Below are 27,292 nucleotides of genomic sequence, written 5' to 3'. Positions count from 1 at the left end.
TTTGGTCTGAGGCCATCAACTGGCTTTCTATTCACATGGGAAACTCAAGCATGAGGGACTTCTAGCTACAGAGAAGAGTCGTGCTTATTTATATATTCTCTAGATCATGACAAAGTACTTTTAGCTGTAGTCTACCATCTTGATGAGGCCGACGGCAGCTCGTACAGACCAACCAATCGAGGCCAGGCTTGGCCCCGAGTCCGGTAGCAGATTGACAAGAATAGACACAATTGCTGACCAAGTGCACAAGCTCAGTGCTGTCCAACGCACTATGATGATCGGTGAGTTCTCTCGGACTTCATTCTCCTTGTCCATCTCGCTCAACGTCTCTCCTGCTGGTCGAAGCATGTGTTCCGGCCCAATTACGATGACTCTTTGAGCGTCCTGCACATGCTTGTAGAGGGGTATTTCCAGCCTTTGCTGCTTACGCGTCAGATAAACACCAATAGCCGGGGGCAGGTTAACTGCCTTATCAACAATATTTGACTCCGGGCCGACAATGAAGCCCACTTTATCTTTAAATAGCTTCCGCTGATTCATGTGGACTACGTGCAAGACAACCCAGGTTATGTGAAACAACTTCATCAAGACAATCGATAGCAGACTGTCTATCCATTCTGTGACCATGTTCTTTAGGAGGTGAATCAGCTGGATCGGCGAGACCTGCGCCAATATTTATCTTCAGCAGCTATTATTTCCACTTTAATTCAAGTCTTTCCTAAGCAAGCCCATACCGCTACTCGAGTAGTACTCCCTGTACGTAGGCATGGAGAATATTACTTGTCATCTTCTGACTATAGGCTCTCGGCCACAGGCCCGGGACGTTGCTGCATCAGGCACTGCAAATATTCTATCAAGAAAAGGTCCTCCCCGTTGGAGCATGTGTAACGCTTCCAAAGGAGCTGACGAGGAGCTGGCGAACGTGGATGGCGCTTCTTAAAGCCTCAACTCTGAACTCTTGCGTCGTGCGAAGAATCGTCATCTAGCTTGAATCCATTACTTTCACAGGCATGATTGTCTTGAACATTGAGGTTCTCGGATTGTGATGCGGTCGTCTCCGGCGTTCAAGATGCCACGCTTAAGGAGCTCGAAAAGTTTTCCATGGCCTCCTACACAATGAGCTCCTGCTGCTCAGTAAGCTGCTCATATGCGGCGCGCACAGAAGTATACAGGCAATATGCATAGGCCTCGACCATGAATTACCGTCGCACAAACTCGCTTCAGGGCCCATTCATGATGGTCCTAGCCATGAAGTCCAACAGGCACGCCCAGACCGGTTCAGACCGGAGACGGAGGAAATCCTCAACGTCCTCCACCGCCAAACCAGAAGTCAACAATGGGGCAACTTGTCTTCCAGGACAACGTCGGAGAGCATGCATCAGTCGAACTACTTCTAACCTTACCGCAGATCCCGTAGCCCCTGAGAGCAAAAAAAAATATTTTTAGATAAATGGTATTTATTTACGAGGCAACGGACGGGAAAATGGTCAATTCCTTTGATGTCGTGCAATTTATAGGTACGTGATGTTTTGTTTTGTGCATAAGGGCTTCGAATGGCATATACATCCACACTGAAGCCCAATTTCACCAACAAAATACATACCACTTACCAGACTCATGATGGCAACAATCTGTCAACATGTGTTTTGTTCCATGAGGATTCCTTGACGCATAGAGCCAGCGATCGAGTGCTTTAAGTACCTACTTAGCTGGATGATCCGCGGCGGACTAGTTCCACCTCTCCCTTGCGAGGCCTTCCTAGCAATGAAATCCATGCGCCTCGGTCGCTTCGGAATGGACTCGATCGCCACGAGAGAATAATGCGTGCCTTGGAGAGCGGTATTTCATGACTCGTCCGAGATCCCGAGAGCTTTCGGGTAGTTCACGATGTCGTCATACTTGAGAGATGGATATTCGTACTAGCAATCTAAGCGTAATGGAGTCCTCTTTTCATATCCTGTAGCGTCCTTTGTTTCAAAGATTGCAAGTATGTCTCCACGGCAAGATCCGCATTAGGTTTGTAATCGTAGAAAATTATATCATAGGAACACGCATGCCAAGGAAGCTCACTGTCCTGACGTCCACAGTGATAGCACGCGCTAAGGATACAAAGCGGCACCTTAGTTGAAAGTAGTAAAACATACCCTAGGGTAGATTTGTAGATATTGATCCCTCGTCGCTTTTTCTTTTTGCTAACCAAAGCATTGTCACTACATTGAAATAAACATACTTGTACTATTTATTGTAACGCAGACGACTGTGAAAATGGTCAAAACACAGCAATGGCTCCTCAACGCCCACCCAGATGGGCTTCCCACCTACCACGGCTCAAACTCGACCTTTAAAATGATAGAAAAGGATCTACCGTCGGTAGGGAGTGACCAAGTCCTAGTCAAGGCCAAATATTACTCCAATGACCCAGCCCAGCGCGGATGGATCGACCATTACCCAGATGAGAGCCGCTTGTACGTCCCACCTGTTCACACAGGCGACGTCATGCGAGCTTTCGGCCTGGCTGAGGTTGTCGAGTCCAAATCCGACAAGTTCAAGAAGGGCGACCTGATCCGCACCCTGCTCAATTGGACGGAATACAGCGTGCTGGATGCGAAAAATGTCCAGCTCTGCGACCCACTGCCCAAGAATGTGTCTCCTACTCAGTACTTGGGCGCCCTGGGCTTGACTGGTTTGACGGCGTACATGGGCCTGCTCGAGGTGAGCCAGGCAACCAAGGACGATATTGTGGTTGTTTCCGGTGCTGCTGGCGCGACCGGTTCCATGGTCGTGCAGATTGCCAAGACGATCGTGGGATGCAAGAAAGTCATCGGCATCGCGGGCGGACAGCAAAAGTGCGACTGGGTGAAGAAGCTGGGAGCAGACGAGTGCATCGACTACAAGGCCTCGGACTTCAAGCAGCGGCTATCCAAGGCGACTACCGAGTACGCAAACGTGTACTTTGACAATGTCGGCGGCGATATCCTCGACTTCATGCTCACTCGAATGGCGCGGGACGGAAGGATCGCTGCGTGCGGTGCTATCTCGCAATACAACGCCAAGGAGAATGATGACGGAGACAAATTAAAGAATTGGTTTCAAGTCATTAGTATGCGATTACGCATTCGTGGCTTCATCGTCAATGATTTCCCCTGGAGGGTCGAAGAGGCGCAGAAGACTCTTCATAAGGCTCTTGAGGACGGGAAACTGGACATCACCGAGGGCGAACACGTTGTTGAGACCAGGTTTGAGGATGTGCCGGCGACTTGGCTTAAATTATTTGAGGGTGCAAACACTGGCAAGTTGGTAACCAAGCTGGTCGGAACAGCTGAGCGCCTTTGATGAGCGCTGCAGTGGGCAACACGTGTATAATTCCCATTGTTGAATCGAGTGATTACAGTGTCATCATCAGAATAAACATAAGTGGCTATTAAGCATCACCCATTCAGGTCTTGCATCACAGCAGCCAACAAGCGTAGGATAATACTTCTCTCGAGTTGAGGCCCGCACTTCGAGAGGCTGGCTCTAAATACGCTGATGCACAGGAGCACGTTCGAAAACCCCCACAAAGTCTACAAAGCGATAGTAACAAGTATATATGTCTGAATTAGCATCATGACAACTGCGAGGAATTGAATTTCTTCGAACTGCAGCAGAGCTTCCGAGTATCGTGGTGGAGCTCTCATTTGTATTTGCAGGTCTTCCGGGTTGCTTGATGACTAATCCCCTTCACCTCAAATTTTCGCTTCCCAGACCAGCCAAGCTCTAGCAGAACGACGTCAACTGAAATTATCATTGATTCTCACATGAATCCACTCCACGAATTCATTAGTCCGCCTTGGTAGCCTTCTCCCAAAACAAGTTGCTTGCCTACTGCCATCCATCTTCATTTTTCAATATTCTCTTCCATTCCCTATCCTCTCGTCATCTTACACTTCCCCGTCCAGTCCCTCGCAAGCTTCTTGGAGCCACCTGCTCCTACTTTAAATAATCTTCAAAGCACGATATTTGAGTAACTCGATCATTAGAAGGAGAGATAATTCTGACACAGAATGATGAATGAACCTGACCAGGAACGCTTCAATGCGCTTCTTGAGTGGGGCAAAGCGCACGGAGGCACTCTTCATCCGGCCCTAGAGGTGTACAAAGACAATGTGACGGGCTTCTCGATGCGAGTCAAGGTGTCATTTACCAACACGACCAACCAGTCTATCAACCCTGGGGAAGAGATCCTAACGTGCCCCTTGGAAACAAGTCTGTCGTTCCTGAACGCAACGACGGGTGGCCCCGTCCTATCCCAGCCGTCCGAGCATGCGGAGCCGTGCCCGGTGTTTCCACATCGGTTCATGGCACTCCAGCCGCACGTGATTGGGCACTTCTTCCTCATGAAGCAGTACCTGATGGGCAAAGATTCATTCTGGCACCCGTACATCGCCACTCTTCCCCAACCAGACTCCCCTTCGTCTTGGAGCCTACCCGCCTTCTGGCCCGAAGATGACTTCGAATTCTTGGAGGGAACGAATGCTGGGGTGGCGGCTGAAGAGATCCAGACCAATACGAAAAGGGATTTCAAGGAGGCACGAAAGATTCTGAAGGACGAAGCATTTGAGAATTGGCAAGACTACACGCGACACCTCTTCAACTGGGCCTTCTCGATATTCGCATCCCGCAGCTTTCGCCCGTCCCTCGTCACTCCTCGTCTTGTTCAGGAACGTGAACTGCCCAGGAATGTCGACATCGACGAATTCTCTATGCTTCTTCCAGTGTATGACATCATAAACCATGACACAAAGGCCAATGTACAATGGGTGGTGGACCACCAGAGTCGTGCCTCTGAGGCCTGTCGCTTCATCACCTTGGACTCCTACAAATCTGGCGAGCAGGTTTTCAACAACTACGGGAAGAAGACCAACAGCGAGTTGTTGCTGTCTTACGGCTTCATGTTGCCGGAGACCGAGGAGTTGCACAACGATTATGTGCACCTACGGAAAAAGGAGAGTGCGCCAGCCGCGGGCGAGCAATCCGCCCCCCTACAACGCACAGAAATGGCACAATCGGAGGAGTCTGATGGCTTTTGGCCACAGAAGTCAAAGAGAAAAAGGCCGCAAGACTTCCTCGTGTCGCCGCGACCGATGAACCACCCGAGCTCTTTCGTCGGGCAGAACCGAAACTGGGTCGCAAAGGAGGCTGGTTTCGACGTCCGTCCTGAATTCTCTCACGTCGAGGACAACCTCGTATGGGATCTGTGTCTGTCCATTGTCGGTAGTGAAGCAAAAGAAGCCTTCATCGACAAGGTCCTCGGCACGACCGGAGAGGCGCAGCTGCCAACGTCAAATGATCAACGCAAGCGTGAGGAAGCTGCACTACGGAATATTCTATCTGGGCCTTCAACTTTGCCCAGAGAAGTCGAGACGGTCCTAATCAACGTCAAGGAGCTCTTGCTGGCGAAGTTGGGCATGGAGTATGACAAATTCTGCGAGGCGGATCCTGGGATGGGAGTGGACGAGGATGGCAATGAGGTAGTAGTTGAGGTCGAGCCGCAGACGCGCAACCAGGAAATTGCTCTGCAGTATCGGAAGCAGGTGAAGAAGGTCTTGGAGAATGCCATCGGCGCGCTCGTCCCCAACTGGAAGGAGGAGGTTATGGTTGAGGACTAACTGAATGGAGCGAAGACCACGACGAAGCATTAAAAAAGTAGACCATGTCTGAACCACACAAAAGCAAGTAAAGAATTCAGATTTGAAAGGGGCAATCATTCAAGCTTCGTGTCCGGTATGATAATTTTTGTAGGTATAATCGTGAAGTCACGTTCTACCTAGGTAGTCTCAAGTGCCATACTGATGCCAACAACCGTCCTGCAGGTCAATTACAATCTCAGGCCCTTTCATGAATGTGCATGTGTGTACTTGCAACTCCCCAACTTGGTCATTGCGGACAGTCGACTTGAAAAATCCCAGTCAGTAGTCCTGAGTGAGACGGGTCCTCGGAAAGCTCAACGCATCGGCTCCCTTCCTCAGGCGTGACCCAATCGTCGCTCTTAAGACATGCAGGCCCACTGTTGCTTGCAACAAACACCCTGCATCGCCAGGGAATAACTTTCACAGCCTTTGCTGGGCCTGTGATGGACATGCACCACTTGCCATCCTCGGGTTCCCATGGCCCAGTTTTACCGCTCTGACTCCACCCCCTGAGAATGCTGCCCGAACATCCGCTTCCATCGTAATGCCAAATGTGCTAGCTGTCGGCGCGGCTGGTGCTGTTTGGCGGTTGAATAGAGGGCGAAATCTCGACTGCGGTATCCGAATCCTCAGCTCTTACTTTCATTCCGTTGACCGTGGTGGCTGAGTTGGGAGTATGGATGACAGCGGCGCTGACGTGGAAGCCCGAGGCATAGTCCGAGAATGTGGCTGCCAGGAAGAAGGAAATGAGTGATGCGAGAATGGACTTCATCGTGGGCAGGCTCATGTGGGCCCAGCTATGGCAAGTTGTCTCGAGGCTTGGAGATCGAAAAAAAAGCGGGATGACGGGTCTTGGGAGCAATGCTTGTTTTGACAAAGAAATGAGGTGCTATTGGGGCATAAAAGATGGGAAGTGGGATGAAGATCAGATGCGAAACCAAATTCCAGATCTGCACGGGTTTTCAGATGGAACAACATTGAGAAGGCAACTTCCCCGTCAAATCCTAAGAAACACTACAGGGGAGGCGCGTTTTGTGTCTCAGCGTCCTACGTGCGTCTGTGCCGACGGCGACGGCACGGCGGCTTCCCGGTGGTAGAAGTTGGAAGCTGCGACGAACATCAATTGTTCCCTATAGATAACACGCATGATACGCTCGTGCATTTTACTCTGAATATTTGTCTAATATTGAACGCTTTTCCAACTTGGTAGGGTTCAAGCGCGTACAATGGTCCTACTTTGATGTACCCGATGGCTTACAATGGATTTTATCTGGTAGAAGAAATGAGGCAAGATAGTTGTCGTAGAGCGGTTATTCAATAGAAACGCCTTTTGGACACAGAGAAAGTGATGCAGACTGATAGTCGCATTCCTCATCTTCGGTGGAAGGAAAACGTATCGAAGGGCTAGACATCCAGGAACCAGGTTATGTTGTCAGTAGGATTGGAATATCCTAGATAATTCTACTAATTATACGGCCTCATTTGACATCAATCCGATCGGCAAGCCCGAAAGCCTATATAGTTGTACCGTGCCTCCAAGGTATATCGGAGGTTCCACTCTTGTCACTCGCCACCGTTTCTCCAGCCTATTTAAGCGGCACCCATCCGCACCCATACCATAAACATGGGAGAGATCAACGCGATACCTTGAGATACTTGAGATACTTGGAATAAGCGATGTCTCTGGGGATCTTTGATCAAACGATGGCGAAACCTAGACAAAGGATGCACTCTTGTCATTATGCAGCACCAAGAGCGAAGTAGCTCTGACAGGCAAGGAGAAACCCAAGGACAATTTTCCGTCAATAGGCATCGATAACGTCTCCCCTTGAGAAAGCGCCTCTAACTTTCCTGCTTGGATGAGCTCTTGGTACTGCTCGTCCGACGGCGCTTGCGGTGAGCCCATGGCTTGCCATCGAGCAAACGAGTTGCTGTGGTCGTTGTCGATTCGATAATGAGTCAAATTCAGTCCGCCGGTGCTGTCCAAGAAGGCGGCTGGAAGACCCTGGATGTCAATGTTGACATTGCTGTCCGGAAAATCAAGATCTTGGTCGTGGTAATTCCAGACAAAGACGCACAGAGACTCTGTGCTGCTGTTAAAGGTCGCGACGGCTCCCACGTCTGTATCGCCTCCCCTGATGCCCTCTTTGAGTATCACATCCGTCGATACTTGTCCAGAGCTATTCGTGCTGACCATATCCCCGTTCATCAGCCCCCACATCCGATGGACATTGAGGACAGGCTTGTCGATACCATGCGTGCTCAAGACTCGGAAGCCGTCGAAAAGGCCCGTCTGATTTGGTAGCAAAGCCGTCTGTTCATACTCAAAGGCCCATGTTAGAGCACCTGTCAGGTTGACCCCTCTTTGGGTTGCAAGACTCATAGCACGCATGAAAGAAGCAGCCGTGTAAGCAGGGTATAGCAGCCCATTGCGATAGCCGTATGCTTGCGAGGTGCACGCAGCACAACCATCAGGGTCGTACTCGCCCATAACGATCGGGGTCGACCTGTACTGGGGGAAAGATGCCACTACCCCGAAAGCCTCGTCAGTTTGTCGGAGTTGAGTGGATATGTTCATCTGGACGTATCCACCGTTAGGGCTGTCGGTCGAGTTGACCCACAAGGGCGCGCCTTTGGCATGGAATGAGATGAAGTCTAGTGGCGTGCCTATCTCTCCGGTGGCATAGTTTGTACCGCTGGCACAATGGGTGAGAAAGTCGCCTAGGTAAGAACCCGCGGCTCCACCTGCTACCTCGCAGCCTCCGACTCGGGCAGTTGGTACCGCACGAAGGACGGCAGCGATGGCGCGATCATGGAGCTCGTGGAACTGCTCTTTGGTGCCATTCCAGTCTACGATACTCATTAGCCGTCTCCCTGGAGTTCAATTAAAGGAGACTTACAAGCAATGTTGGGTTCGTTCCACACCTCCCAGTACCATGAGTTCACCTCATCAAGGCCATACCTCTCCACCGAATGCTGTGCCCACTGATACACCAGCTGCTCCCATTTTTCGTAATCCGTAGGCGTGTGGCTCCACCCAGTATAAATGCTGTCTGGTCCAGCAGCTGGGTCGAATTCAAAGAAGTATGGTTCCGGGTTCGACGCTAGTGCAAGTGGCATGAACCCTATCTGTAGGTATGGCTTCACATTTCCAGCAAGATATGAATCAAATATCCTGTCGATAATGGTGAAGTTATAGACAGGATTGCCGTTTGTATCCTCGGTATACGCGTCCGTGCTACCCCATTTCAGTCCAGGGACACCAACCAGGTCCTTGGAACTGTCGCCGGTCGTCAACAAATTGTGGGTTCGAAAATAGGTCTGACTCTGGCCGAGGGCCCCAAGCTCCTTGATCAGTGCTGAGCCATAGGGGTAGTACGCGAAATTCGGCTCATCGCAGCCGAAGAACTGATTGATTGATGCCCACCGGCCGAGGGTCTGAGAAACGTCCACCGATATGTTCACATTTCGAGGCGTGGCAATTTGCGCTAATAGCAGGATTTGCAAGAGCATTGCCGTCGCTGAAGATTTCATCATGTCTGTCGGGTTATACACGCGACATCTTTCAGCATCGGGACAATGCGAGGGGGGAAGAGGCCGTCAGAAGTGCTGGGGAACGCGGGGACGACTGGCAACAATGACACCAATCCTCGTCGTCATCCGAATTATCTGAATACCCGCACTGACTACACAGATTAACGAACAGATGGAACGTTAACTCCACCAAATCCGATGATTCCATTGTGATCCTTGAAATAGAGGAGAGCACCTACTCCATCACATTATATCGTGCTGGTGACACATAAGTGGTTGGCCAAAGAAGCGCGGTTGCGTACGATGACTATTTTGTCAATCCTTGTGGACGGAGGATTGATTTTATGGCCTTCCTCTTGTTTCTACATCATTAAGGGCAGCAACGCAGATTCCACATTGGTTCCAAGATACGAATTAAAATGTTTAGAAATCGAGGGGGCCCTGAGGAATCAAACCTTTAGTAGGCTGTGACCGGAGAAAATCAGTGTACGTCTTTGGAGCAGATATAGGCGTCTTCGACTTTCATCAAGCAGCAACACGTCAACACATGTGCTCATTACTATTGACGTTTATGATGTAAGCTGCACCCCCATCATCTGATAGGCCCTCCTCACGGGCCAAGCGTGCTGACTTTTCAACTCGTCAAGCACTCGCAGCAATGCCGACCGCTCCCACGGATCTTGAAAATAGTCACCGTAGAGCATGATTCCGACGGCGGCAGTGACAAGGTTCGGAGGGGATTGGAGGTGATGCATCGCCAACCCACACAGTTGGAGAATGTGAGATCTTACCTGGTGCTCAGCTTCTCGAGAAAGCCCGCGATCTGGGTTATGCCTTTCGCGGTGTTGCATTAGTTTCGTGCTCTAGTTCCTTGAATTGGATCCTTGTTGGCGTTGTGAAATGACTTACTTCAGATGTGGGTTTTCGGCTGTTAAGACCGTCTTTGCCAGGATAAAGTGCTGGGTTGCTGTTACCTCGCCGTCAGAGGTATACCAGACGAGCGGAAATACCTCACCCCTCGATTTATCCGCCTGCCGCGTTAAGACCGGGTTGAACTGGCTGCAACAATTCGTCTCCAGTGCCTTTTCCTGTGCTCTGAGCCTGTCTGATTCTTGATGTCAGCGAGTTGTGATGCAGCGGCGGCACTTGTTTCCGCATTGAAGCTCACTCACCCCATTCTTGGGTCGTTTTATCCCCATAGTTCCACTTAGCTACCTGGTATGTATGCAGAATGACCTTGTTCACCTGCGAAGCTTCCTTCTCCTGCTCATAAGGAAGGCTGATCTGTGGAGACCGCCCAAGACTAAAGGCATAGTAAATCTCCTGCCGTAACGCCAGCCAGCCCACAGCGTCCGTGAGGCCGTTGGATCCGCTTGTCGTCGTGGTACGAAGAATAGCCTTTGTTATGTCCAGGAAGTTGACGCCGTGATCAGAGCTCTGGGATGACTCTCGGGAACCCAGATGTGCAGAACCCACGGCGTCACCAGTTACAATTGGCCCAACCTTGTCTGTACCTTCCCTGCTATCTTCATTCTGGTCCATTTCCTCACACTGGCGGAGTATCACAGCTGCGGCGGCAAGGTTCTCTCGCTGTTCCTCGTCCTGAATTTGAGGAACGTCATGCAGTGCTGGAATGCATTTGAGCATGTATTCGAAAGCTGTGTGTGCCGTCAGATTTGGAAGAGGCTGCCCCAGGTACTCTACTGTTCCTCCTGGCCCTGTCCTGAACCGAGGAACTCGTACTAAGTGCCTGGCTGCGGTTGCGAAAATCGCGTTCAGTAGTGGTGCACAGTGTCGCGCTCGTTTAGGGGCAGTGATCTGAAAGTGACGCAGATTGTCGCAGTGGTCAAACTGGTTCGGTTGTGAGTACTCTAATTTTGTTGCCGCAAGTATAAAGTGAGATAGTATATGAAGTGTTCGACGTACCCAGGGAGCGATCACTTCCACGAAGTGTCGCAAGAGACAGGCTTCTTGTACATCATCAAGAGGGTAATGACTCTTCCGAATGTGCTCGGTCGTCTTCGCACCATTCCCAGTCGTGGGATGATATGGCCTAGGCTGTGAATCTTGAACAAAGTCAAGCTGATTCGAAGCTGATGCCGCAGGAGACTGAAAGACCCCCGGGGAACCCACAGATGGAAAAGTCGAATGTGATGGCGTATGATAGTCAGGGCTTGGGCCATAATGTGACACCTGCGTGGAAGACCCATCATATGGTGAGCTATAGTTGGCGACCTGACCAGAAGACCCAGGTGTGGACGCGTTGAGGAGATCTTTTCCAGCAATAAAGAACCGTTCCTCTCCAGATGGAGATCCCACAGATGGCTGTGCGTGATTTTGTGCCTGAAAACTCCTTGTGGCTCCTTGGTAGTCCTTTCCATTCGTGAGACCAGTAGTATTCACATCAGTCGGATTTGGTACTTCGGCCGGGGAATTATGAGCCCGAACATGAGACAGAGGTGTTGTGGATGTGCTGTTCCGGCCGACATGGCGAACTGTGGGATGAACTCATAGTCAGTGATGATGTTGAGGACGCTGTTGATCGAGGAGGACTTGCATGCTCGAGGTCTACTATTCACCCAAGACTGGTCGTTCGAGAAGTTGGCTTCGTAGCTGGCTGAAGACCCTCGCCGAAATGATTTCCACTTTCGCTCTGGCCAGTGGCACTCAACATCACGCTTCTCACACCTTCCGCAAATTGGCTGTTGCTCATCACCTACAAGATGTGTTGGCGTCAGACGAGCATATTCAAGTGACGGTCAATAGGATGACAGGAGGCAAGAGCACACTTACACTTCTCATGCCTTTCTACACTATATGGTCAACCAATATACGCACTGTACTGTGGAAATCTGTAGACGGGTACTTGGGCTGCCCGTTCACAACCGGCCGTTCAGTAGGGAAGGTACGTACCTTTACATCTCAAGCACGGTCTTTTTGCACTGGGCATTGCCGCGTCTCTTATCACCCATACTGTGTTTGGTCGTGTTGTAGGATTGGCGACGCACAAGAAGAGTGGACAAATTCAAGGAAGGACAAGGCGATGGCATCGGCGAAGAATCCCTAGAAAAGGAAAAACATAACCCGGGGAACTTTGTCCCCGCATCACACAAGGGGGCAAATAGTACCCACTATCCCCATCTCAAACGACGAACAAGGTGCAAATACGCGGGGATTGTCTCCATAAAAAGCCTGATTCGGTAGCGTTCGCCGATCAAGGACAGCTCTGGCTTGACTAAGGCCACCCTTGGCGGCTGATCGTCAAGCTAGGCACTTGGATCTATCTTGCCGCATGCCGCTAATGCAGGTAGCAGCCGGCCGGATGAGGGGCTTTGACAACGGAATTTTCGGTTGGGTTGACTGTTGACCGCTGTATCACGTTTTCGTAGGTCTAAAACGTATATATGGGAGGGAGCGTATACTCAGAACATCATCACGATCGCGTCCATCGCCTATTTGCATATCCTCACCTCTTTCTCCTCCGATCCACTAACCCCCGCCCGTAATCCAAAACAAAGACACAATGTCCGGCAACAAATTGAATGTAGCAGTGGCCGGACTTGGCCGCATGGTGAGTCCTCGCTGGTCAGGGCCTGGTGTAATATGGGCATCTCACTCACATTGAATTTAGGGGTTGCGACATGCTCGCCATTTCGCAAATTTCACACCGAAGGCCAACCTGATAGCCGTGAGCTCCCCAGTCCAAGCGGAACTGGATGCGGCACAGGCCGAGTTCGGGCCCCTGAGGACATACCTGGACTACGATGAGATGCTCAGGAAAGAGTCCACATTGCAAGCTGTAGTCGTCTCCAGCGCGACCACGGTGCACGCAGAGCAGGCCATCAAGGCCATCGAGAAGGGCCTGCACGTGTTGTGCGAAAAGCCGCTCAGCACGAGCGTCGAGATCTCACAGTCCGTTGTTGACGCATATAAGAAGTCCCTGAAGAAGAACCCGGCGCAGAAGGTCATCTGCGGCTTCTCGCGCAGGTTTGACGCATCTTACCGAGACGCCTACAAGCGCCTCTCCACAGGAGCCATCGGCACACCATCGGTCTTCCGATCTCAGACTGCTGATAAGCTGGACCCGTCAGGCTTCTTCGTCGCCTATGCCGAGTTCAGCGGTGGTATCTTCGTCGACTGCTCTATCCATGATATTGATCTGGCGCTGTGGTTCTTCGGCGAGGACAGCAAAGTCAAGAGCGTATCTGCTGTGGGCATCACAGCTGTGCAGCCTGATCTGAGGAAGCATAACGATCGAGACAACGCTGTTGCTGTGGTCGAGTTTTATGTGAGGTTCCTTGTTAACATCTCTTCTGGTAGCCTCCAAACTAACTCATCTCTTCAGGGCGGCAAAATTGCTCAGCTGTTCTGCTCCCGCATGATGGCAGCCGGCCAAGAAGACACAACTGAGATCTTCGGCACAGCTGGCAAGATCGCAATCAACACTCAGCCTCAGCTCAACCTGGTAAACTTATTTGAGCCTAATGGAATTCGCCGTGAGATCCCTGGAGACTACTACGGTCGCTTCCGTGAGGCATTCATTACCGAGGCCAACGAGTTCACTGAGAGCTGCCTGAACAACACACCACCGCCGCTGAAGCTGGAAGGGGCTGTGAACGCCGTAAGGATTGGTTGTGCGTTGCAAGAGAGTCTGATTTCGGGGAAGAAGATCGAATTCGACGAGAGTGGAAACAGGATCGAGTCTCCCGAGCGGGCAAGACTGTAAGGATATTCAGCTTAGATATACCAGCTACCATTTATAGACATATACCATAAGTTCAGAGTCCGTTGTATGTCGTCATATGTCAGAGACTATGTAATATTCAATTCCAGGGGTGGCATCGAGCAGTAATAAGGCTGGGCGTTCATTGAGCATAACTCGGAGCAGATCATCGATACTAGCCATGCGGGGCATAATGGCAACCATCCTACTGGCAGAAGTTGACATGGTTTATGTAGGTGGAAGTCCACTTACAGCCTTACTCTATGAAAACCTTACTTTACTTACCCATTCCGAGAGGTCACGCGTCAAGGGACGGCCAGTAGTGCTATCAGCCAATCACTAGCTCATCAATTTCACGCCCACAATACTGTCGTCCCATCACAGCTTGATAGTTCAACCCATGATCCTTTCATTCCATCGAATAGGTGGTGGTATTGTGCTAGGTACCGAGGTATGCTCATGTCTCCTGTATGTCGTGCATATCTCTTGGGTGATCTATTGATTGTAGATCTTAAAACTATGCAGCTACGCTGCATTCATTGCATCGTGACCGATGGGTGTCGTCTGTGTCGCTACTGAGTCGTGTACAACTATGGGTAACGAGTAATGGACATGATGCACTTAAGGCGATCTGAACAAGGGATTCAAAAGGACAGACCCTCCTCAACCTGACACTGGCTGACCATCTTTACCTAGATGAGATTGAGAGATTTGTATGTCTAATATTAACAAGTGGATTGGAGACGGCTCTGCGCCGACAACAACCGAAATATAACGCATTGCTGCTATGAGGTTATACTTAGCAAGACCCGCCGACAGCATCCCAAAGAACCTTGAGCCAACCCCGGATTTGGACGAGTTGGGAATAAATCGGCATTAGGCAGACACGTGCATGATGACGCAGAAGACGGGGTTTCATTCTGAAGGGGGAAAACAAGGAAGAGCAGCCCGATCCAGGGACATATCCAGGCTGTCAGGCTAAAGATCGCCAAGGTTTCATCGCCGATGAGTTCCTGATGCGGCAATTTTTAGGTTCGCCCGAAGGGCTGGGGCTGCAACCCGTCGCCTTGCACTATGACGACGCCGGGGCTACCCCGTGAGAACGGCGATTTTACCCCAGGAATTCGGTCCACCCCGTTATGCCTGTGGCTCGGCACGTGCACAACTCCCCGTGGGGAAGGGGGTCGACTACCACAGTATTCCAAGGCGCTGGGACCCATGGGATGCACGAGTCTAGACTCCACACCTGAGCATTGACGGCAGTATATATTCGCTGAGCCTATCCCCTCTTGCAGATTTGAAATGCTACCTCACCAAGTCCCACAGACTCTGCAATAATATCTAACACCTCTTCCTCTTTTCCCAGGCCTCAATTTTGTGGTACGAGGGGCAGCATGGACTCTAAATTCAACTCGGCTGGCGGAGCCAATGTCGAGCAGGTTGAGAACCAGGCCAAGACTGGCCCCCCTATCCTCGATGCCTCACTCAACCCATCGGAAACTGTCTCGTATGGAGAGCAAGGCATCAAGGGTCTGATCAGCTCTCCCTACATCTTCGGAGCAGCATTACTTGCCTCCATGGGCGGCTTCTCCTTTGGCTACGACCAGTTACGTCTACCTCTCCCTTCCCGTTTGGCAGCCTTATGTTCCGTACCATTACAAATCGGGCCACGACGGCAGCCCGGACAACGTGACGAACCAGCTCGCTGACCACATTTCTCTCACAGGGGTGTCATATCCATCATCAACGTGATGGACCAGTTCCACGCTGTGTTTCCCCGGGCGGAGACTGCATTCGGAAAGGGTCTAATGACTGGCATGCTCGAATTTGGCGCCTTTCTCGGATGTTTTTTCATGCCCGCACTCGCCGACAGGGTATCACGAAAACGGGCCATTGCTTTCGTCGTCATCATCTTCAACATCGGAGCCATCATGCAGACAACCGCAAGAAGTTATGCCGTCTTGGTCGCTGGCAGAACAATTGGAGGAATAGGAGTCGGCACCTTGGCCATGGTAAGATAATCTCTAACGCTTTCGCGTTATACTCATGTGCTTTAGTGGACAATAGACCGCCTGATGACTGACTCATTGTGTTCAGGGAGCACCCATTTACATTTCTGAAATCTCCCCGCCCAACCTTAGAGGTACACTCCTGGTGCTCGAGTCCATCTCGATCGTTGGAGGCGTCGTTATCTCGTTCTGGATCACCTACGGAACTCGCCACATCGACGGCGAGGCATCGTTTCGAATCCCCTTTGGCCTGCAGATGGTGTCTTCAACCCTGCTCGGCCTCGGAATTCAGGCCTTCCCGTACTCGCCCCGATGGCTCGCCTTGGTTGACAGGCCTGACGAGGCGCTCTCCAGCCTCTCGCGTCTGCGAAGACTGCCGACCACCGACTCCCGCGTGCAGGCGGAGCACCATGGGATCCTGACCGAAGTCGCGATCCAGAAGAAGATCCAACACAAGAAGCACCCTGGCGTCAGCGGGATCAGGCTCGAGATTATCGAATGGCTCGACGTGTTCAAGCTGTGGCGTCGCACTGTTGTCGGCGTGGGCGTCGCATTCTTCCAGCAGTTCTCTGGTATCAATGCCTTCATCTACTACGCGCCCACCCTGTTTGAGTCGCTGGGCCAGGACCCAGAGATGGCTCTGATCATGTCCGGCATCTTCAACATTCTGCAATGGGTTGCCGTTGGCATGTGCTTCCTCGTCATCGATAAGGTTGGCCGTAAGCCTTTAGCCATCTTCGGTGGCTTCAGCTCCGGTCTCACCTGGATTATCATGGCGGTCCTTGTCGGCGTCTTCTCCCATGACTGGCCGTCCAACCCCGCAGCCGGCTGGGCCGCTGTTGCTATGGCTTTCCTGTTCATTCTGACGTATGGAAGCACATTCTCCTGCCTTGGTTGGTGTCTCCCTGCCGAGGTTTTCACCAATGCAACACGTGCGAAGGGTGTCGCTTTGTCAACTGCCACAGTGTGGCTTTGCAACTTCATCGTAGGAGTGGCTACCCCGCCTATGCTTGAACAACTGGGCTTTGGCACATATGTTTTCTTTGGGTCATTCTGTATCTTGTCCGGCTTCTGGGCAATCTTTCTCGTCCCTGAGACAAAAGGTAAGACGTTGGAGCAGATGGACGAGCTGTTTAAAGACACGGCAGCTCAGGAAGAGAAAGAAATAATGAGGGCTGAGATTATGGCCGACGCGGCCTTGCATGAGGGCCAGAAGTACGACTCTGCTTAAAGGACAGCCTTAGACACTATAACTTTTGATAGTGATGTGACTGTTTTCTGTATTTACATATAGTGAGCGAATAGCAAAATATAAAAATTTGCAAGGTCAGACCTTAACGGGTTTCTTGGATATCGCAAAGACGTGGAGTGACAAGTGCGAGCGCGACCACGATTATGTGAAAAGAAATGGTACAGAGGACCTGGCATGCTGTCCTAAATGCCTCATCGATCTTGCAGACTCAAGTTCTCCCCGAGTGCTGGACAAGGCTACAGAGCGTTCCTCTGATTGGTATACAACTCTCACCCACGAGTGACATCGTGATCCGCCATTCCTAGTCTTGTATTTGGACAATTTGGACAATTTCGGGAGGTACATACCGATCAACGACCTTCCCAAGAGCCCCCATGATATAATCTCAGTTTACCATCACTTAGATATTCGATGCATATGAATTGATGGTCTATCTGTTCTGCAGGATTTCAAGGTTGATTGGCTCCTCCACGCTCGAGACATGGCGTGCATCTACGCAGCTGCTGCCTAAATCTTTCTCTTGATACAGCAACATGCCCTGAATTACATGCCTCGAAAGAACAAAACACCGACAACCATCGAGAATTCTTTGCATCATCCTGGTTTCCAAACCAAGTGGAAGATTCGGATTCCAGCGAAGACGGTGGTCACGTTGGTCCTCGTCGAATAGTAGTCAAGCCGAATGGCCCAGGCAGCGCAACGAATCTACGACGTTACAAGGTCTTTCTTCCTCGGTATGACTATCTGCCGTCAGAATGGAGCAGTTCTTGGCAACTAAGGGCTGAGTTCTGCAGGAGAGACTGATGTTTCCTCGGCTACTTCATTCCACAGAGGGTTGTATCGCCTAGAATTGCGCGCAGTGCAGTCTTTGAACGAAGCTCTCCCACAAGGCTCTGCTGCATTCGAAGACCTCTTTGACCATATCGGCTGAACATTCAGCTGCCCGGTTGGGGAGCGCAACCATAGTGCACATGAGGCATGGACAGATATCGTCAATTAGTACACCAGTCGCAGCCTCCCATACCCAAAGACAGGCTTGTTGCGCTCGCGGCAATAGCACAAACATTTGCGTCTGTGTTCGGTGACGACTACTACGCCGCCCATTTCGGATCGACCTGCTCGTGAACCTGGTGTGGAGCGTGGATATAGGCCAATTACGAAGTCAACCCGCTCGTTGTTGACCGACGTGGAGTTGAGCCCACGTTGACAGCGGAGGGCGAGATTGAGAAAAGAAGACTCCGGACTTGCCATGGCCAAAGTGGAAGGAGTGCATGTGAGCTTAGTCGACCCAGCTCACCGATATGGGCGGGTGGACAGCGGTGAACTTCTGATACGGTGCTGGCTGATGCGTGCTACTTTTGTGAACACACTGATCTACAAGAGGCGCCATCTATGGGAAGCGAGGGTACTCGAGAGTCCTGCGATTAATATACGCCTACGGATCTCCTTGGATGAGCTTTTCAAGATCATCCTTGGCGACGTCTACGTTGTTCCGTTGGTCCAGGACTATGAATAGAAAATAGAGGTTGCAATGGGAATCTTTTATGTAAACAGTAGAAGTATGCATATGCCAGACTCGGTGTCTGTTTCATTTGGTCGGTGGCCTCGAGCAACCCGGAAGACGTACCACTCGCCGACTATCCAGGCGAGTACGCACTTTGTGGCATCACAGTGGTGAAAATAGTTTGAACGCAACTTGAAGTACTGAGAGATTGTTCTTTCTTCTATACTCATCTTCCAGCTATGCTACTAGAGTTATAAAAAGCAACTGGACCTGCTATTTTCTTTGTAACACCTGCGAAGCTATAGTCCGAGTGCAGGTATGGGACTATGACTTACTGGAAGATCGATTATCGAAGATTGGTGATGTGCATGAAATGCTCAAGATCCACGATCGTTTCCAATATGCTGATTACTGTTCCGAAAGAAGAATTTCTTTCCGAAGTCATAGCAAAATCGCTTCCGCAGGAATCTGCAGCGGGATGCAGGGCAGAACCAAGATGGTATTCATTCTTTCAAGTCCTAACGACTTTGAAAGTCATTGCATCTGATTTCTAAAGATACCGAACTCATCATGTTTTAATGCTAATGGATAGGCCGGTATTCAAGTGTGTTGTTTCCAGGCTTGAATTCCGGAGCGACTTTATTGTCCTCACGATCCCCAAGCTCGAGCTTGGGGTCAGGAGCCTGAGCAGCATAGCCATTTTGCAGCCTCTTGAGCACATTTTGACGAGCGGTAGACGTTTCTTGGCCTCCACAGCATGATGGACCTCTCACTTCTTCTATAGACGCTAAAGAGACTCGGGAACTTTGCCGATCGATGTCCTTTCAACTATGTGTGCACAGCATCAAGGTCCTCGGCTTCAGGCTGGCTTAGTTAGCGATTGGTGACTTTTAAGCAACATAATTTTGATGATGACACCGCCTTTTGTGTCCGAATCATGCTACAGACTTTGAGATGGCTCAGGAGATTGCTGATCCCTAATTTGCATCTGTGTGTCTTCTACGACAGCTTGGACCTCAGCCGCAGACAGCCCTACTTGATGAATGGCAGACAATCATGTATATCTCTAGGTATTGGCCCATAAATCCTCCATGCAATCCTCATTTAAATACTGATCAAGGGTATGGGCAAGTCGTTGGCTGCTTGTATCTGCAGAGGAATGCCCCTTGAGAAGGCTTTGCCACTCTTTCAGCATATTTTCAGCCTCGTCATCGCCTTCACTTGAGTGTATGCCATGGATTGCGAAACGCACAAGACGCCGGGCCAGCCGATAAGCTGGATGGTAGGCCGAGTGGACATATCTAGCACCAGCTGCAGCCTCAAAGACTGTTTTGAGCTCTTTCTGTTCGATGGTTGCGGGCTCTTCGTTTGCCAGCCGCTCATCTTCGTCCTCATCCTCTTGCCAGTTCCAGATCCACATGGGCGGGGCACAGGACATGAAGGCTGGGGCCAGAACGGCACTGTCCCAGTCGAGAATGCCGCTTATGATCGGACTGTCCGAGGATGTGCCCGGGTCGACTAGGATATTCCGAGGCTCAAGGTCGAGGTGTGAGAGTGCGAAATGTCCGTTGAAGTTCTTGAAATAGCCATGTGCGTTCATCTCGGAGACCATGGTGCAGAATTGGTCTATCCGAGCCGGTCTTAGTAAATCCTTAGGCAGCTTTTCTTGGATCTCCGTCTTCTGGTCTTAAAAGGTTCGCTTTACTAGCTCAAGAACAGACACGTCTTTTCGACCGGCGCGATATCGAGTGGAGGTCCGTACTCTCTGCACTCCATCCGAGAAGATTGCTGCACACGGATCTCAAGCTGTGACGTGAACGTCTGCTTCAAGAGTCTTGCTATCATATGGAAGTACTAGACTTCCGGCCTGCGCGCTCGATTTGGCGAGCATCCGACGGTAGGCTTGATCGAGGTCCTGGGCCACTCTGAGTTGTTGCTTGTGCCCAAGTTGAGGGTAGGCATCTATTAAGGGCTGGCCAGGCAGACGGTTCTGGACCATGAAAGATGACTCGAGGCAATTGTCCTCCGTCTCGTCGAATAAAATGACTCTTGGGGCGGGAATCTCAGGCCTACGATTCTGCTGCTCGGCGTTCAGAAAGCGCTGAACAAAAAGAAGAGCAGCAACGTCAGCGTCGACTTGCGAAGCGTCGAACCGCAGGATCCGCAGGATGTATTCGACAGGTGTCCTAGAAGCTCGTGTCTCTATGGGTTGAATGTCGGTTGGATATTGGCCCTTGCTCTGGCTGTGAGTCAAAGTCAGGCCGAGAATCCGGTTGAAGCCACCGCCCCGAAGACGTTCAACGATGATCTCATCATTGGGCTGTGAATGAGGCCAAATTGTGGATCGGGCAAGGGCGAGGACTTTGGGCTGGAAATGCGCGAAGCTTTCATGGCCGTAAACAATCGATGATGATTCTGATTGTGCGTCTTTTGAGTCCAGCTTTGAGGACGACGACATATTTGTTTGTCTACGCTAGACCCCGTGACGAAGTATGATATGCTGGAGGAAGTAGTCGAATAGAATCTGCGTCCGAGCCAAGCTGGGTTGCTGTTACAAAGTGAGAGGAACTTTCGCCTTTGTCTGGCTGAAAACCAGGTAGTGTTTATATTGCGCCTACCTGGGTACTTATTGCTATGAGTTGTTCTTAGGCCGATCCAGAATATAAGCGCGCTATCAGTCAAGGTGAGCCCTGACGTGATTGGCTGGAATTTCTAATTCATTGAGACCTGTGACTTTTGGATGTAGAAATAGAAGACTAAAAGACTCGGTCTATCTCAAGAATCAAGTCTGGTACTGAAAGCTATGAGCGTACTTGCTCACTGAACGTTCGATTCGAGCCGCTCCGTATCAGATCTCAGAAATGGAAATCCCATATTCTTATTATTTACCTCCACTGCAAGCGACTTCTCTCGGATCTGAAGTCCACCAGGACTGGGACCTACCCCTGCCGACATGAAAGCGCGACCCCTTGGGAAGGGCAAATGTCAATATTCGCAACGAGGATCATATAGCTCCTGTCCGAAGTGAATAATTGTTGACGAGCATCCTGGCGGCGATTTCTGGTTCGTTAGACACGTAGCAATTTATTTAGGAAGTGGTGCGTGGGCTTCAAACAATCAGACATTCTCTTCTGATTCTTCTTATTGAGCTCTCTAGAGAGCAACCTGGCTATTCATCAGATGCCACAACACAACTCCGATTCCCGACGGCATACATACACCTTGCATAAGTCATTTGTGACTTGACTCTTGCTATTTCCTTACACGCGACTGCTTCTAACTAGGGGACAATTTCGCCTCGGATTTCTTGCACGCTCAGATGATTCCTTGTTGTATACGGATGAGTAGAACTGACTTGCCGCAGCTACTTGGCCATCTCTGCGCTTGCATTGAGTTTGCGTTGAATATTACTTTTGAAACATTTGGGCTCGTCTTTGCTCAAGACCGGGGTGTCCCCATAGGCCAAAGCTATTTGACGCGCTGCCTTTCTACGTCTAGACATCGCCCTCAGCGAAACTCCCAGGCTGCTAAACCGAGACAGGGCACTCGCTTCAATAACCCGCTTGGTGCCGTCAAGCGGCTGAGAAGTAGGAGGCAGGTCATATACATCCCCTGGCAATAACCCAACAGCTCTACGAGAGTCTGAAGCCGGCTCTAAGCGTCTCAACTGACGCCAAAAGAGGAATCCCGGTGCCATCCAGTTCTTCGGAACCCCCACGGTTCTTCACTGGCGTCCATATCCACTTCCAAAGTTACCAGTCTGTCTCCAAAGTAGCTACCTCGCCTGAGACTTCTCGATACATCCCAGGGGCCGTTTACCTCGCGGCAACTACACGACGCCAGGATCGTCATCGGTTCATGGGCAAAATGCCATCGCCCGTCCCGGCAGGCTGGCGATCCCTTGGCGCATCGAGGGCGCGCGGGCACGTGAGGCCGTCTGTAAGGGAGTGGATCCGCCACCGCTCTTCCCGGGATTGCCAACGACGGCGGGCTAATGCGGCCTTATCTCGATTCTGCGCTATCGTCCGTCATATCAACGTGGGGGGAGGGCGGGGGAACGCGCAGCAGAACGTGTTCCCAGCGGCAGCGGCGGGATTGCTGCTGCTGTGCGGCGTGTCAATTTGTTTCGGAAGGGTTGAGTCGGCCCTGGCAGCAGCGTGGGATCGTGCTCCACACTTGCTTCCGGGCTGGAGGAACGGCGGTTCGCTTGGTTAAACATTCACTGCCTGCCGGATCTGTGGGGCCGCGCCGGCAGCGGAGGGGGGGCCCATCGGGCAGCCTGCGATGGAACGCCCTCTTCTCGGCGTCGAGGAGCCCTCAGTGGCGATACACGTGGCTGAGGAGCAATACGATGGAATCCCGCAACATCACCACGCAGCCCTAGCGGGACGCCACGCCGTCGCTTTGACAGTGGCAGGCAGCTGGTAGCCGGTTCCTCCCCTCGGCACACGTACATTAGGAGGAGTCGGAGGTGAAAGCTCGGGAGCAAAGCCAGAGCCGATTCACAATAAGGTTTGAACCTTGCAGCCGCCACGATGCGGGCGTTGCGAGTGAGCGTTCGTCCCTGAGGCCTTGACGTAGTCGAGCGAGTCAGGTCGCTGGTGATCGCCGCCACACTGAGTCGAGATGGCAGGCTGCTCTAACGTCGAGTGTTTCTCCTTCTAGAAAAACTCAATTTCCCCGTGGTTGGGTGATTTCTGAACTGATCATGACGTCGAGGTGTTGCTGGATTCTGTGCTGTGCAGAGAGTCATTTCAGGGGAGGGTTCGACGGCATGTATCGTGACAAGGTGAAATTCTGAGGCGAGCCCCTTCGGGCGATCCCCTTCGATTAGGTGGTATACATCGCTGTTTCCCGATACTCTACAAACTTTGGAATGAGGCAGGTAAGAAGGTAATATTCAGAAGGGATATATCGACAGTCAGAAGCGTTAAGATTTTTTAAGTCGCTCGCTCGGCAGCAATTGCCCAATCGAACCCAAGCTACATGAGACGGAGCCTATCGAACAGAGTGATGGCACCGTCCCATATTCCTCCCACGCCGCTGGCTCTCCCCAAAACATAGCCGACGCAGACAGGCGAGCGGGCCGGCGCTCGCCTCGGTTCGCTTCGCTTCGGCAGAAGCAGGAAGCAGGCATAGAGCAAGCCACAAAACGTGGGAGAAGAGAAGCGAAGGCGGCTTCCTAGGCTTGGGGGGCGGGTGATCGACGCCAGCTGCGGAAGGGGGTTGCACAAATAGGATGTTTCGCTCCGTTACTGTGTTAGTCTGTTTATCCGCTGGGGTGGAATGGAGATAATGGGTTGGTTGGCAGCCAGCCGGGAGGGAGCTTGGGAGGCCGTCAGTATCACAAACCGCACCCCGCACCACCACCACACCCTCTCCGTCCGGGCTGGTTGGACGGCGCACAAGACGGGTAATCCATGAACAGCTGACCCGAGTCAGGCATGTGAAAAGGCAGTCGCGTCCCTTTATGTGGCGGTCACAGCGGGATAGAGAATAATCGCGGGTGATGTGGGAGCTTTCTGATTCATCACTACTCGTCGTCCCGTGATGTGCTTGGGCGGGTAGTGTGATGAGGCTCCTCTCTGAGGGCGAGCGCGATGTGCTGGCAGTGTTAGGGAGGCTGGGTTTAGCCCTCCATTTAGCATCCCGTGAGGAAGAAGCTTATGCATCGGCGCGCGAATTTGGTAGCTGTTTACAAGATGTATGGCTATACGGATGTTTTGGCTGGGGAGCACAACATTATTCGCGGAAAAGGTCATGTAAAAGACTGCGGGCCTGCATCTTCCGCGAACGCGGGCCAGCCACCACCGAAATGTGTCCGGGTCCGGAAACACCCACTCACGGAGCTGTGGGTCCCCGTTCTGCAGCCTATGCAGCAGTTCCCAGGGACAGACACATGGAAACTAGGCTATATGTCTGTGTGTGTGTGTGTTGCATATAGATGGGTGTATGTACCATAGGTATGGGATACTCTCATCCATTCAGCCCCCAAAGGGTCCAGGCCTGATTCATGAGGTTAGAGTTTGGCGACGTCGATTTACCTCGCTGCACAGGAGATCCTGCGCGTGTCAGCACGCTGTAAGGGAGGGAGCGCCAAGGATTCCAGAAGGAATGGAAGCGGTGTGAGCTGTGTGGTGCCGTGAGAACAGACCGCGAGTACAAGACTCAGCACCTAGTCTACCTGCCCGACCGTTGGAATGTCGAGGTTGGCCCGAGGCATCGCCGATCCGTCCAAGTCGACGGCGGCGGCGGCATCTCGAAGCATGAAGCATGGAACATGATCGTTCGCGGACTGCAGATGACCTGAGTCACGAGGGAGCTGATCCGGGAACGTCCTGAGCCGGAGGGCAGGACAGCGCTGGCACGGCGTATGCGTATGTGTATTGGAACGCTCACTCTCGTGTGAAGCTGCACGGAACACCGTTTTTGGAAATTGGGGCCCCGACTACGAGCCTGCTGATGGCAGGTGGTGGGTGGTGGTCAGCCAGCCGCATCCCTGCATCTGATCGCGACTTGTTGCCGTCACCGAATCACTTCTCACATATCACATCGTACCAGAGTAAAGGTAGAGTCGCAACACGAAACCACGCAAATCTTAACTATGCGAACTTTTGCGAAATGGTGCGCGCGCCCGGGCGGGAGCGAGAATAGTATCGTCGTACAGCAGCGGTAGCAGACGACGATGACAAAGCGGAGCGAACGGCGTTTTAAAATCTGACGTGAGGAAATAGGATCCCACAGGATCCGAGCAATAGGAGTCAATCAGCCCTACTGGGTGTGGATGCACAAAATAAGCTACATAAGGACCCCGATCGTGCCGCAGCAGCGGGTTGAGGCTCTTTTGTGGAGAGAACATAAGGACCAGGCAGCGGGAGGAGTGGGACCACGTGGAAGTAATCATCTAGCATACCACACCCGAATTTGGTGGTGTTGCGACCACCATCTTATCTCATCTCATCTCATCTCATATCATCTGTCACGGTGCTCTGACAGCCGATGCGAGTAGTATATGTGTAGCCGGGATGTTTTGCCCTCGGTCTGAGTGCTCTTCTCAGCTCGACTCATGTTAACTACACCGACACGAGCTGCACGGTTGCCGAAACGGGAACTCAAACGTCGGCATTTGCCCGGCTGAATGCCTGAATAGTGAACTCTCGTGAGGTGGTGGTTAGGGCGCGTGTCGTTCGAGTCACCAAACCATCGGAAGAGTCTCGTGCTCATATTTCTCTCATGGATGGTTGGAGTAGTAGTAGCAGCGGTAATAATAACTCGATTCGAAAATCCCTCGCGGCTGGACCGGCGGATAAGAGAGGTGTTTCGGTTGCAATTGGGTATTCTGGTCGTCGGCAGCCAAGATGCCCAGGTGCCTAGATTCCAACAGAGGGAAAAGGCGGGAGCTTACCCAGGTGTGTGTGCAGTGCGACGGCGCTCGGCCGAAAGGCCCATCCGGCGGCGACGGCATTGCGGCTGAACTGAAGAGTACTTGACAGCATGGCTGGGTAGGGGTACAAATACTATTTTCAGCTGGCAGCAGTGCAGCAGTGCAGCTGCAGTGGTGGCTGAGCTGAGTGATAACCAAATAGGCGGCCATGGCTAAGCTGAGCAGTCATATTGAATACCAGCTGGCCGTTCTCAGCGATGCAGCGCGCGTTCAATATGCGAAGCGTTTCCAAATCAGTCACCGGGGCGGTCAAGTGCAGACCGCCGCCCACGATCCAGTGGAGATCGGGAAGATGCGAGGAAAAGGAGCGGCGGGACACGACTGTACCACCGTCCCCATCTTTCACCGTCTGCCACTCCGGTGGCTCCCGCCGCAGGCGCTCAAAGTAAATCGAGACACTCTCGTCACAAAGCTGCCGACCCGGCCGGAGCATCGAATCGAGATTTTGACAAACCTACACTTATCCCTTCCGGAGGAACCTTTCCGGGGGAACCCAGTTGTGTTTCTTTTTAAGTGTTGGCATGAGGCTCAATGCTAGTCTCAGTTGCCGGGAACACAGAAAGAGCGGGAGGGAGATGAGGCGAAAGGCGTCAGAAGGGACCCAGAATGTCGTCACCGCTGCGGGCATAATGGTACTGCAAATAGACTACGGTACGTAGACTACGTAGACTACAGATGCGTTGTGCACAGCACATCTGCAGGCCTGCGCCGTCATCCAGCCCCTAGGAGCAACCCGCTACGCCACACCGCCGCCTCGGTAAAGACCACGGTTGCGCTGTCGATCGCACGCTCCAAAGGACGGCGGCGACCCGGACGATCGCTCACATATCGACTAATTAGCTATGGGCGAGGGAACAAATTCTCCGATCTGTCAGCGATCTGCTGTAGGAATTGCCAGCCCTGGAGTTGTCTAGCTGCCGTCTTCGCCAGTGCTCAGGCTGTCAGGGAAAATGATGGGCGGCCTGCACGGTCAGCACCAGCCCAGATGCAATAGGTGTTTCTGAAGATCAATACACGCACTGTCATGACCGCTTCACATGATTGTTTCGGCCGTTCTGCTCCTGAAGATTGAGTTCCCGTGGACTTTATTGTCGCCCGAAAGCCGGCGGCTCAGCCTGATGACACAGCATTCTTGAGCAGACCTCCGGAACAAAAGA

General features: G+C 51.8%; 8 protein-coding genes across 8 annotated transcripts; 3 read left to right on the top strand and 5 right to left on the bottom strand.

Annotated features, from left to right (window-relative positions):
• Positions 1-120: 120 nt before the first annotated feature.
• Positions 121-627, bottom strand: J7T55_005792 (uncharacterized protein; the record flags this gene model as incomplete). The annotated part of the gene is made up of 1 exon (XM_053137209.1): positions 121-627. One exon carries the CDS (start codon positions 625-627, stop codon positions 121-123), a length of 507 nt encoding a protein of 168 aa, XP_053000563.1.
• A 1,638-nt stretch (positions 628-2,265) lies between these two features.
• J7T55_005791 (lcohol dehydrogenase superfamily zinc-containing) lies at positions 2,266-3,333 on the top strand (the record flags this gene model as incomplete). Its single annotated transcript, XM_053137197.1, has 1 exon — positions 2,266-3,333. One exon carries the CDS (start codon positions 2,266-2,268, stop codon positions 3,331-3,333), a length of 1,068 nt encoding a protein of 355 aa, XP_053000562.1.
• Positions 3,334-4,043: 710 nt separating this feature from the next.
• J7T55_005790 (set domain-containing protein) lies at positions 4,044-5,648 on the top strand (the record flags this gene model as incomplete). The annotated part of the gene is made up of 1 exon (XM_053137187.1): positions 4,044-5,648. One exon carries the CDS (start codon positions 4,044-4,046, stop codon positions 5,646-5,648), a length of 1,605 nt encoding a protein of 534 aa, XP_053000561.1.
• A 577-nt stretch (positions 5,649-6,225) lies between these two features.
• Positions 6,226-6,441, bottom strand: J7T55_005789 (uncharacterized protein; the record flags this gene model as incomplete). The annotated part of the gene is made up of 1 exon (XM_053137176.1): positions 6,226-6,441. The coding sequence occupies one exon, from the start codon at positions 6,439-6,441 to the stop codon at positions 6,226-6,228; it is 216 nt and encodes a 71-aa protein (XP_053000560.1).
• Positions 6,442-7,383: 942 nt separating this feature from the next.
• J7T55_005788 (uncharacterized protein) lies at positions 7,384-12,175 on the bottom strand (the record flags this gene model as incomplete). The annotated part of the gene is made up of 9 exons (XM_053137165.1): positions 7,384-8,519; positions 8,570-9,208; positions 9,835-10,037; positions 10,113-10,308; positions 10,376-11,054; positions 11,130-11,556; positions 11,607-11,919; positions 11,997-12,016; positions 12,123-12,175. 9 exons carry the CDS (start codon positions 12,173-12,175, stop codon positions 7,384-7,386), a joined length of 3,666 nt encoding a protein of 1,221 aa, XP_053000559.1.
• A 551-nt stretch (positions 12,176-12,726) lies between these two features.
• On the top strand, positions 12,727-17,166 carry J7T55_005787 (uncharacterized protein; the record flags this gene model as incomplete). The annotated part of the gene is made up of 9 exons (XM_053137154.1): positions 12,727-12,774; positions 12,835-13,491; positions 13,549-13,925; positions 14,092-14,158; positions 14,623-14,639; positions 14,831-15,022; positions 15,293-15,532; positions 15,653-15,938; positions 16,024-17,166. The coding sequence occupies 9 exons, from the start codon at positions 12,727-12,729 to the stop codon at positions 17,164-17,166; spliced, it is 3,027 nt and encodes a 1,008-aa protein (XP_053000558.1).
• Positions 17,167-19,272: 2,106 nt separating this feature from the next.
• Positions 19,273-21,149, bottom strand: J7T55_005786 (uncharacterized protein; the record flags this gene model as incomplete). The annotated part of the gene is made up of 3 exons (XM_053137143.1): positions 19,273-19,374; positions 19,944-20,317; positions 20,552-21,149. The coding sequence occupies 3 exons, from the start codon at positions 21,147-21,149 to the stop codon at positions 19,273-19,275; spliced, it is 1,074 nt and encodes a 357-aa protein (XP_053000557.1).
• Positions 21,150-26,214: 5,065 nt separating this feature from the next.
• On the bottom strand, positions 26,215-26,568 carry J7T55_005785 (uncharacterized protein; the record flags this gene model as incomplete). Its single annotated transcript, XM_053137133.1, has 1 exon — positions 26,215-26,568. One exon carries the CDS (start codon positions 26,566-26,568, stop codon positions 26,215-26,217), a length of 354 nt encoding a protein of 117 aa, XP_053000556.1.
• Positions 26,569-27,292: the final 724 nt, after the last annotated feature.

The sequence above is a fragment of the Diaporthe amygdali genome (genome assembly GCF_026229845.1).
Source record: "Diaporthe amygdali strain CAA958 chromosome Unknown NODE_1_length_4327563_cov_65_473760, whole genome shotgun sequence".
Lineage (NCBI taxonomy): Eukaryota > Fungi > Ascomycota > Sordariomycetes > Diaporthales > Diaporthaceae > Diaporthe > Diaporthe amygdali.
Note: the sequence above shows the minus strand (reverse complement) of the source record. Positions and strands in the feature narration are given on the sequence as shown.